This window comes from Danio aesculapii, chromosome 10 (genome assembly GCF_903798145.1).
Source record: "Danio aesculapii chromosome 10, fDanAes4.1, whole genome shotgun sequence".
NCBI classification, from domain to species: domain Eukaryota; kingdom Metazoa; phylum Chordata; class Actinopteri; order Cypriniformes; family Danionidae; genus Danio; species Danio aesculapii.
Window position 1 is genome coordinate 45,502,534 of NC_079444.1, and position 12,964 is coordinate 45,515,497.

Consider the following 12,964-nt stretch of genomic DNA (forward strand, 5'->3'; position numbering starts at 1 on the left):
TTCCTAAATAGTATCTTTCATGTTAAAACGAATTTATATTTTCAAAATGGTTTCTTTTTTAATGACGTCACAGCAAAACAACTAAATAAATTGTGTGTAATCAAATAAATAATAAGCATAAACATAAACAAAGACTGTGATCACCTCAAGGACAGATTATACACTCTGTTTAATGTTTAATGCTGTGAGTTGAAATGCGATTTTACGTGACGTTATATACCACCGTAAATAAATACAATATAAATGAACAGTCAAACACTAAATCATGAAAACTGAAACTGAAATCATGGTGAAATATCATGTAGTGTCCACTGTGTATTATTTATGGTTGAATTAGAGCAAACTTCTGATGTGAAAAGAGAAGCACTGCCTTAAACAATCAGTAAATGCACTACAGAATGTTACGTTTTCACACACACACAGCATGTGTTCTCTCAGTCTAGCGGGAGTTTGGTTTACTGTTTTTAGCGCTGTATCAGTACTTCTACCGTGTGTTTTTTTCCTCTTCAGCCTTCTATCACTTTATTAGTTTATTTTTTTCTTGTCTGCTGTGATTGGCTAAATATAATAACCAGTCTAGTGATTCCCACCCAATCAAATCGCTCTGAAATATGACATGTACGCTTTATAAATGCAGTAAACGTACATAAATAATCAGTAAATGCAGTACAGAATGTTACGTTTTCACACACTGCCTTTATACTTTCAGTGCTGCAGGAGTTTGGTTTGTGGCTCCACCTGCTGGACGCTCCTAGCTTGTTATTCAGGGGTCAAAGGTCATAACCTGAGTGTTAGTGTATTAGCACTGCTAGATTTTTGGCTATTACGCCATGTTCTAACAATAAAAGGTATCTTGTTTCATGTTAAAGAGCCCCTAGTATGCATTATTAAAGGTCATATTGTGGTTTTATGGGTCTCCAATAACAAGCTAATATTCATGCTAATATAATATGCATTTATTTTACCTCATGAGAAAGACTTCCCTTCAGTCCCTTCAGATCCCTCATTTGCGTGATGTTAATATCAGCACAGAGATTTTTAGCTTACCCAGATTTCACTCTGCATGTAAATGCATCTTATTATAGCTGCAAATATGAATGCAATGTGTTCTCATGTTAAATTAATCTCACGTTGTTTAATTATAGTTCATGAATGATAAATAATGTAATGTACACTTAAAAGACATGTTTAATTAGCATATGGAGTCATTTTCAGTGTCAAACTGACTCTCTTGAGGACTTTATGCAGTACTGCTTTCAGATATACACTCACCGGCCACTTTATTAGGTACACCTTAGTACCGGGTTGGACCCCCTTTTGCCTTCAGAACTGCCTTAATCCTTGGTGTCAGAGATTCAACAAGCTACTGGAAATATTCCTCAGAGATTTTGCTCCATATTGACGTGATAGCATCACACAGTTGCTGCAGATTTGTCGGCTGCACATCCATGATGCCAATCTCCCATTCCACCACATCCCAAAGGTGCTCTATTGGATTGAGCTCTGGTGACTGTGGAGGCCATTTGAGTACAGTGAACTCATTGTCATGGTCTGAGATGATTGGTGCTTTATGACATGGTGCGTTATCCTGCTGGAAGTAGCTGTCAGAAGATGGAGACACTGCATTGTGTTGCTGCCATGTGATTGGATGATTTGAAATTTGCATTAACGAGCAGTTGGAGAGGTATACCTAATAAAGTGGCCGGTGAGTGTGTTTACTCTGCTTGTATTACATTGTCAGCTTTGACTAGAGTATTATCAGTGCTCTTTCCTCCACTGGAGCTGTAGAAGTGTCCAGATCTCCTGTTTCTTCTGTATAGAGATGAGGGTTTGGTGTCTCAGGTCAGAGAAACTTATTATCGCTCCATAAACCCTCACAGCTTTCATTTTCGTGATACTCTGGATTTGTTGCTGCTTGGGTGACTTTCACCTGGAATAATCCCATTCAGAGGCCAAGATTTCAGCTCTCCTGCCAATGAGCAGAGAATTCAGATCATTTACAGGCCATCAGTCTCTGTTTTGTGTGTTATTTTAATTTTACTTTATGATTGTAATGTATTATTTATTATTTTATAGTATTAGGATCATTTACTGGCCATCACACCTTTTTTGTAGCTTATTTTAATTTTAATTATTCATAATTATGTTTTAATTTATTATTTTATAGTATTAAGATCATTTCAAAACCTTATTTGTGGGTTATTTTAAGTGCATTATTTCACTTAATCATTTAAATGTTTTTTTTTGTTTTTATTTTGTGTATTTTTATTTTATTAGATTTTTCTGTATTTTTATTGATGCTATTGTAGTATAGAATCAAAATCATTGACTACTCAAACTATATTTGTAATTTAATTTGTGTTTTTTATATTTATTTATATAATTGAAATGTTTTGATTATTGATTTATACATATAATATAATATTTCTGATTGATTTTTGTAGTAATGAATCGTGATCCTTGATTTCTCATTAATGCTATATATTTTACATATATTTTTATCATTATTTTAAGTCTTTAGATGTTATATAGTTTTGAATGACTGCTCATTAACCTATATATATTGTGTACATTATTTATATATATATATATATATATTAATTATTCCTGATTTTTTGTAAACAAATAAGATCATTTACTATAAAAAAAACTATTTTATTGTGTTTTAATTGAGCTTTTTATTTGATTTATTTATTAATTTATAAATTAATAACTTTATAGAGAATGAAGCTCCTTGACTGGTCGTCTAACTGTATGTTGTGTGTTTATATTTACATTTGTATTTACTTTTTTATTATTCATGATTTTATAGTAGAGCACTAGCGTTGGGCGGTGGATGTCGTATGTCTAATGTGAAACATCGCGATGGAAAAAAAGCATCGTCGTAGGCGGCGGTGAATTAATTACAAATAATTAATTAATTCATAACTAATTAATTATTTGTAGCCTACCGTTTCATCTAGCTGACCCTCATGGTCTTTGTTTTACCCATAAACAAATCATAAATAAATAAATAAAGTTACACACAAATAAGCACCATCAATCAGTTTTTCCGCAGGACTCTGGCATGAATAGGCAGAGTGATCAGTGTCCTTATAATGGCTTCCACAAACTTGGCTGATTAAAAAGGTGCACAACCAACAGTATCTGAGATTTTCACTAAAATAAATTAGTACAAGCGTGAAAATGAAAGACTGAAGCAGTGTACTGACGCTGTGACACGTTACCTGATAGATTCAAAAGACTGGAGATGTTAGAGACCAGATGAATTAAATATCACCTTTAACAACTATAGTGAGACTCCATCCAGCGCTACATCCTTGATAAATTGTCTGATGTGCACTGCTCTCTGGGGTTTTGAACTCAAAGCACCATCTGACTGCTGGAGCTCAGACGTGTGTGTGTGTGTGTGTGTGTGGTCACATGATGTGCATTTTCAGCGGTATAATGTGGATGTAGAGCTGTTAAGGAACGCTTGGTGAAACGCCAGTGTGGACGTGGATCGTTTTGTTCTAAAATGCCATTTTTAAAGTAAGACATATTAGATAAACAGGGCCTTGGTGTTTATTTTTCATGAGTAGGTTGCTGCTGCGACGCCAGCTCAGCAATTTGATGTCTATTGGTCTTTGGCGATGGATGATGGCATAGTCTATCAACTCAACCTTATAGAGCACTAAGATCATTGACCATCAGTCTCTGTTTTGTGTTATATTAAGTCAGTTTTAAGCACAATACTTACAATATCAATTATTTATATTTTAATGGTTTATACATTGTTAGAAAATGTAATAAAAAACTAATATTTTAAAATATATATATGTATATGTATGTATGTAGGTATGTAGGTATGTAGGTATGTGTATATATATATATATATGTATGTATATGTATATATATGTATATGTATATATATATATGTATATGTGTGTGTATATGTGTTTTATAAAATATACTTATAATACAAAATATAAAAATAGATATATTTTATTTAAAATATTATAATTTAAATATCAATGGCTGGCCATAAAACTTTGTCAGTTTTGATTTATTATTGTTTTAAGTCACAATTGATCAGAATAACAATATTTTTCATTTTTTATAACTAGAAATCAGAGTTAATCCACTGAATGTGATGGTTTAGTGTGGTTTATAAATGAATGTCAATGTAAAATGAATGTGAACATCAGGAAAACGGCATGTTCTGTTGTTTATTTTGATCTGTTGTCATTTAATGCTCTATATGCCATTCATATTTGGCATTTAGAGGAAATGTCATCAGTAGTTTACAGAACAAAGAAGTAATAAAACACATTCCTGTAGATTTCTCATTTTAACACGAGAGATACCTTGTAGATCATGCATTTAACGTGACCTCAGTGCAAACAAGGCAGCGGCGTGTGGAGCGCTTCATTCACATGTGGCCTCTGCATGTTTTTCCACAGAGCTTTGTTTTCTCACATGTTCATTACACTCATTCATGTCCAATTAAAGCAGCGTTACTGAAGGTGCACGCTTGGCTGTTCTCTGATGAGGATGAGGATGTAGTGCTGCTAATTATGGAAAGATGGAGAGAGCCGTTATTGAGAGCGATCTGGTTTGATCCAGTTACACAGAAAACAGGAGACACACACACACACACACACACACACACACACACACCCCTCTCCCTTGGCATCGTTACTCTTTCCTGTCTCTAAGTGACTGTGGAGTCGCCATGGAAACATTGTTCCGAGTACCTCCAGAGCATGTGACTGTGGCACGTCTGAAGTCACACACACACACACACACACACACAGACCTTTAGATGTAATATAATTCAGTGTATTGTGTCAGATGATTAGGAAATGAACTATGTTATTCATATTTCACACAATCTATAAATGCCAAAATATTAAGGTGTTCAAAGTGAGCACATCTGCATTAGTTGTTAGCAAAATCACACGAGTATCAGTGTATATCAGCACTGGGGGGAGGCCATACCATGTCCTACCAGTGCTGATATACAGCCACATCGCACTGTTACTCAAGTGATACTGCGTTTATACAACAGTTCGACTGCATAATCATGTAAATAAAACAGAAAATCAAACATGAGTGTCTTAAACCCTTTTGTAAGAGGAACTACTTTCTTCCGCCATTTATTTGCATCGTCAGAACAGCCGAACCCGCTGTAGAGCTAGTGTTGAGTGATTCTCTAGCGTAATGTCTAAAGTGGTTATAAAACTGCTGATTTTGCTCACATCTTAAGATTATAAGGCTGAACAGCATGAAATGTCATCAGTCTCCAGAGATTTCCCAGTGTTTCTCTGTTGCAGTCTGGAGATCAGAATATTACTGTGGTATAAATACAGCACTACAACATAAACGAGAGAGATCAGCTTTCAAAATCATTTACCTGTTTAATAATGATTTGATCAGCTTTAGTTTAAAATGACGCTGTATTTCTCTTAGGGCTTATTATGCGCTCTCTCTTGCCATCTTGTGGATGAACATCGCCAGCCGTCTTTGCTCTGCTCAATAACAGGCTAATGCCTGCTGACACGCTGTCTCTCAGAAATGATAAATATTTAAAATAGGCACTATCCTTATAAATAAACGCCATATTTGCACTCTAAACAACTACATTATCATCTAAAAAAGCCTCAAAAGTACATTGTGTTGCCCAACAGCAGGAATATTAGCCAAACTGTAGACATATATATATATATATATATATATATACATATATATATATATATATATATATATATATATATATATATATATATATATAAATCTATTGAAAATACTGAAGTAAAATAAATTCTCATATTTTAAAGACATGTTGCAGAAAAATGTAATTTAATGCAGCTTCTTGTACACTCTGAGACTCACTTTATATAATTTATCAATCAGGCAGTGAAGATTATTGATTTATAACGAAATGAGACCTTAATGGTGGCAATTTTAAAATGGCAGACAGTTCATATACATTATTAGGTGAACTAGGGGTAATTAGGCAAGTCAGGTTTAATCCAGTGTATAACAGTGGTTTGTTCTGGAGACGATGCAAAACTAATATTGCTGAAGGGGGCTAATAATATTGACCTTAACATGGCTTTAAAACTATTAAAAACTGCTTTTATTCTAGCTGAAATAAAACAAATAAGACTTTCTCCAGAAGAACAAATATTAGAGGAAATACTGTGAGAAACTCCTGAATCTGTTCATCATTTGGGAAATATCTGAAGAAGAAAAAAACACCGGAAGGTGAATAACTTAGACTATTTTTTTTTATTAATAACAGCATTAATAACAGTGTGCTTCTGTCCACAGTGACTCCTCTTACCCATATGATCCTGTCCCCTGGCAGCAAGGCCCCAGTCAGCCCGCCGGCTCCCTCTCTGTGGTAACCACAGTGTGGGGGGTAACCAACCCTTCAGCCAGCCAGGTACACTACACTACTGTTACACAACACTACTGTCTCACTCAACACTACTTTCCTAGTGTTTTCCCGATACTGGAAATCGGTACCGTAATGTTAAAAACGTCCATTTCCCGCTAACATTTGAGCTCGTTCTTCAACAGCGCTGATTTGCCAGTGTGTTCACATGCTCAACAGAAATGACTGTGATTGGCTGTGAGGGTCATCAATTCACCGAACTCACCGCTGTTTACTGAGTGTAACCACAGATACAGGAACACTGGAGCGGTTTAGACAGATTGAGATTAATTGATGTTAGATGGGTGGATAGACTGATGAATGTACGTATATATGCGTGGATTGACAGATCAAGATTACATGGTGATAGAGGGATGGATAGACAGATGGACGGATACATATTGAGGATAGATAAATGGATGGTCGGTGGGACAGATAGATAGACAGATCAACATTAATTGAGGATAGATAGATGGAGGAACAGATAGACAGATTGAGATTAATTGATGTTGGATGGATGGATGGACAGATCAAGATTAAATGCTGACAGAGGGATGGATGCACAGTTAGACAAATGACAGACAGGTAGACGAACAGATAGACAGATCAAGTTTTAGAGTCGTGAATATCAGCTGGTCTATTTAGAAGCCACTGATGAATCGAGGCTTTAAACCGCTCCAGTGTTCCTGTATCTGTGATTACACTCAGTAAACAGTGGTGAGTTCGGTGAACTGATGACCTTCACGGCCAATCACAGTCATTTCTGTTGAGCATGTGAACACAATGGCAAATCAGCGCTGTTGAAGAACGCGCTCAGATGTTAGCGGGAAATGGACGTTTTTTTAATTTCAGTACTAATATTGAATTCCAGTATCATGCAACTCTATTGTCCTACACAACACTACTGAAGATGTTTGTTTATCCAGGACACTCTTGAAAAAGAGATTACAGAGGTCAAGAGGTTTTCCTGGTAAAATAAAGGTTAAATAAATGTTAAATATACGTTGTCGTTCTCTATTTCTCATTAATATTTTGTTCATAAGTAATTACTGTTGATTATTTTTGTCTATTTTTATTTATTTTATTTTTTTAAACCAATATTTAGCAAATGAAAAGAAAAAAACACTTATTAAAAGCACATCAGAACACATCAGAATGTAATGTGCTGTGAGGTAATAGATAATAGCGCAGTATAGCAGCTAATAATCCAGAAGTGTGTTGAGTTGTGCTGATGTGTGTGTGTGTGTGTGTGTGTGTGTTGTACAGGTTTTCGGAGCACCCATGGGTCCAGGAGGTAACTCAGCCGGGGGTCACATGATGCCGGGCAGCAGTCCGGGCATGAACTCTCCACAGTTCATGAGCCAGCAGGGCTACCCGGAGCCCAACAAAACATACATGCAGCAGGGCATGTATGGCCGGCCCAGCGGAGGATACCCTGCCGGACCCGGATACGGCGGCAGGTGAGAGAGAGTGTGTGTGTGTGTGTGTGTGTGTTATGATGCAAAAAGTTCAGCTTTGAAATCAGAGGAATAAAATAAATTAACATAGAAAGCAGTTGTTTTAAATAATACAGTTTTTTAGGTCTGGACAATATTACAGTCTCAAATCCTGAACCATATATATCACCATACAGAACCATTTCTGTACATTCTGCCAGCTAATAGTTTATATTTATTGACCACATGTATAAAAGACTACTACTATTTTACACAATAAATTAAATAAAAGATGAATGCAGGCTTAATGACCCCGCAAAATTATTATTATTGTTATTATTATTATCATTATTACTATTTATTTATTTTTATTATCATCATCATTATTATTATTATTGTTGTTGTTATTATTATCATTATTACTGTTATTATTTTTTTTATTATTATCATTATTATTATCATTATTACTGTTATTATTATTATTGTTTTTATTATCATTATTGCTGTTATTATTGTTATTATTGTTGTTATTATTATTATTATTATTACTATTATCATTATTACTGTTGTTGTTGTTATTATTGTTATTATTGTTATTATTATTATTATTATCACTATTATTAACATTATTATTAGTATTATTAGTATTATTATTATTATTATTGGTGTTGTTACTATTATCATTATTTCTGTTATTATTTTTTTATTATTATCATTATTATTATCTTTATTACTGTTATTATTATTATTGTTATTATTATCATTATTGCTGTTATTATTGTTGTTATTATTATTATTATTATTATTATTATCACTATTATTAATATTATTATTATTAGTAGTATTATTATTAGTATCATTATTATGTTTTACTTCTGAATGGTGATCTGATGAATGGTGTTTGTGCCTCTGCCTTCATTAGTTACCCCAATAATGGCGCTGGTTCTCTCGGGATGCCTCCTCATGGTGTTCGTCCACCCACTGACTTCACCCAAGCAGCCGCAGCAGCAGCGGTCGCCGCAGCAGCAGCCACCGCCACAGCAACTGCCACCGCAACTGTCGCCGCGTTACAGGAGAAGCAGAACCAGGAGCTGAGCTACGGCCCTGTGAGTCCCCTGACCGTGTGTGTGTGTGTGCGTATAGAGGAATAGCTCTGTCTGCTTTAATGTTCTATTAATCTCTGTCCTCTTCTTTAAAGAGACAGTTGATCTAATCATTATAATTCTGTCGTCATTCACTCGTCCTTCACACCCTCTGATTGAGTTTCTTTCTTCTGCTGGACATGAAGGAGGATATACTGGAGAATGCTGGAAAACACAGACATTGATTTACGTGGTGTTTTTTTTTTCAACATTCTTCAAAATATCTTCCAAAACACAGAGATTGATGGATGGATGGATGGATGGATGGAGAGATCAAGATTAAATGATGAAAGAGGGATGGATGGATGGATGGATGGATAGTTAAAGGGTTGGATGGATGAACTGATAGATATTGAGGATGGATGGATGGATGGGTGGATAGCGGGACAGGTAGATAAACAGATCAATATCAATTGAGGATAGATAGATAGATGGAGGGATGGAGACACAGACAGATTGAGATTGATGTTAGATGGATTGGTGAATAGATGAATTTGTTGGCGTGTGGATTGACAGAGCATGATTAAATGATGATAGAGTGATGGATGGACAGTTGGATTGAAAATAAACGGATGGATGGGCAGATCGAGTTTAAATGATGATAGAGGGATGGATGGACATGGATAGACTGATGTATGAATGGATGGATGGGCAGATGGACAGACAGACGGACGGAAGGATAGATTGAGATTAAATGATGATGGATGGATTGACAGACAGTTGCATGCATGGATGGACAGGTAGATGGATGAATAGACAGATTGAGGTAAAATGATAGAGGGATGGATAGACAGATGTATGAACCGATGGATGGGCAGATTGATAGACAGACAGGTGGATGGACAAATTGGGATTAAAGATGAATATGAATAGATGAGCAGATGTATGGATGGATTGATAAATAGGGATAGATTGAGATATGGACAAATGAACGGATGGCCAACAGATAGACAGATCGAGATTATTTGAGAATTGATGGACAGATAGATAGCTTGATAGATAGATGGATAGATGAATAGATAGACAGATGGATGGACAGATGGATGGATAGATAGACAGATAGTTAGATGGATGGACAGATAGATAGATGGATAGACGGATAGATGGATAGACGGATAGATGGATAGACGGATAGATGGATAGACGGATAGATGGATAGACAGATAGATCGATAGACAGATAGATGGATAGACAGATAGATAGATATACAGATGGATGAATGGATGGAAAGACGGATAGATGGGTGGATAGATAGATGGGTGGACGGACGGAAAGATGGATAGATGTATAGATAGATAGATAGATATATGGATGGATTGATGGATAGATGGACAGACGGATGGATAGACTGATATATATATATATATATATATATATATATATATGGGTGGATAGATGGATAGACAGATAGATAGATATACAGATGGATGAATGGATGGATAGATGGATGGATGGATAGATAGATAGATAGATAGATAGATAGATAGATAGATAGATAGATAGATAGATGGATAGATGGATAGATGGATGGATGGATAGATGGATAGATAGATGGGTGGATAGATAGATGGGTGGATAGATGTATGGACGGACAGAAAGATGGATAGATATATGGATGGATTGATGGATGGATGGACATACGGATGGATATATATATATATATATATATAAATATATATGGGTGGATGGATAGATAGATATACAGGTGGATAGATGCGTGGGTGGATGGATGGATGGACAGAAAGATAGATCAAGATTATTTGAAAATTGATAGATAGATGGATAAATAGGGATGGATTGAGGAATGGACAAATGAACGGATAGATGGACCAACAGATAGATCGAGATTATTTGAGAATTGATGGACAGATAGATAGATAGATAGATAGACAGATAGATAGATAGATAGACAGACAGACAGATAGATAGATATACAGATAGATAGATAGATAGATAGATAGATAGATAGATAGATAGATAGATAGACGGATAGATAGACAGATAGATAGACAGATAGATAGATATACAGATAGATAGACGGATAGATAGATAGATGGATGGATGGATGGATGGATGGATGGATGGATGGATGTTAGTATATTTTCATTATTGGAGAAACCGTCTCTTTAATATCTTTCATGCCGTTAGTCTGATTGCCCCCCTCCCTCCCTTCCTCCCCCCATTTATTGATTGATTTATTTCTTGTTAGCCTCCATCACTGATGATGATGACACAGTGACTCCTCCTCCTGTGCTCAGTGTCTCCTCCTGCTGGATGAATGCAGATGAAACACTCTCCATTACCACAACATGGCGTTCATGATGGCACTTAAAAAGACGAGCGCAGTGTTTTCTCCTGGTTGTTCCAGTAGATTGCACATGCAGCTTTATCCACACACACACACACATCACAGCCACACAGGATTGATTGTTTACGCCGGTGACCTAGTTGCCGTTTCCCATCATGCCTAGGGCTGAAAGTCAGGGCAGCAGGCACAGATCCAGCCATTGTTACTTGCCACTGATTCTGAAGGGTGTGAGTGTGTATGAGAGTGTAGATGAGGGTGTGAGTGAGTTCAGAACACAGTGAAATGTTATAACTTCTGTATTTAAGGTTTGTAATGCTCTGCCACTTTATTTATCTTGTGACTGAACATATCTGAAGATGTTTATAGGGTTAGTTCACCCAGAAATTAAAATGGACTCCCTGTTTACTCTCCTTCAAGCTTTGAGTTTCTTTCTTCTGTTGAGCAGATATTTTGAAGAATGCTGAAAACCTGTAAAAACCAATACTATTGCGTCTTAAATCACATACTTATACACCTAAATTAAATAGTAGTGCATTCAAGTCTCGGCTGGGTCAGTTGGTGTTTCTGTGTGGAGTTTGCATGTTCTCCCCGTGTTGGTGTGGGTTTCCTCCGGGTGCTCCGGTTTCCCCCACAGTCCAAACACATGTGCTATAGGGGAATTGATGAACTACATTGGCCGTAGTGTATGAGTGTTTGTGTATGGGTGTTTCCCAGTACTGGGTTGCGGCTGGAAGGGCATCCACTGTGTAAAACATGCTGGAATAGTTGGTGGTTCATTCCGCTGTGGTGACCCCTGATGAGTAAAGGGACTAAGCTGAAGGAGAATGAATGTTGAACACTTCATGCACACTTTAGCAGAGGGGAGGAGCTATTGATGAGTGGGAGGGGCTACTGATGATAAAGGGACTGGGCTGTTGGGCACTGAGATTGGGTTGTTTTGTTTATTTTGGGTTTTATTAAAGCAGAATTCTCCTACACAAGTGATTATGTATCCTGATGGTGAATATGATTGTGCTTACGACAGCCAATATTTGGTAGTTTGGTCATTTATTTCACTTATTTGGCAACCGTCAAACTTTGCAATGGAAACGGTTTGAGTTTCTGTTTAGTAAAAAAGTTAGTGCGCCGTTTGGGACGACACTAAACTCTTCACCAATGAGTGGATCAGCTGTGTTTGATTAAGGTTGAAGAAAAACTGCAGAGCTGTGGCCCTCCAGGAATCCAGTTTGACACCTATGATCTACACTACACTGTTTAGTGAAGGGGCGCTCAACCCTGGTCCTGGGAATCTACCTGATGTAGAGTCGCAACCCATATTAAACACACCTGTCTGTAATTATTAAGCTGCGCTCACACTGGGCCTTTTCTCCCCATACACTTCCATTCCAGCCAGACCGGAAACACAAGCTCGTGCCACAAATTTCGCAAGTTGCTGCGTTGGAAAGTTCAAGCTTGGTGAACTCTGACCTGCGAAATCGCATCACATGACTGCTCTGACCAATCCAAGATCAACACATGAAATTAAAAACAGACCAATCACTCGCCTTTTTTCTTGTTCATCTTGTTTAATCCCGCCCCTTTTCACTGCGCCGGTCAACAGAATTTCACATGTCAAACTCTAGTGTGACCGCAGCATTAGGTCCGAATGAATTGGTTC

The 12,964-nt window shown here is 36.6% G+C and overlaps 1 protein-coding gene across 2 annotated transcripts in view; it reads left to right on the forward strand.

The window, feature by feature from the left end:
- zmiz2 (zinc finger, MIZ-type containing 2) overlaps positions 1 to 12,964 on the forward strand; it is a 102,051-nt gene that overhangs the window by 59,470 nt on the left and 29,617 nt on the right. For both annotated transcript variants that reach the window (XM_056466423.1, XM_056466424.1), the window contains exons 3-5: positions 6,316 to 6,430; positions 7,688 to 7,881; positions 8,780 to 8,963. In XM_056466423.1, the coding sequence (XP_056322398.1) occupies positions 6,316 to 6,430; positions 7,688 to 7,881; positions 8,780 to 8,963 (493 nt within the window). The remainder of the gene's footprint in view (positions 1 to 6,315; positions 6,431 to 7,687; positions 7,882 to 8,779; positions 8,964 to 12,964) is intronic.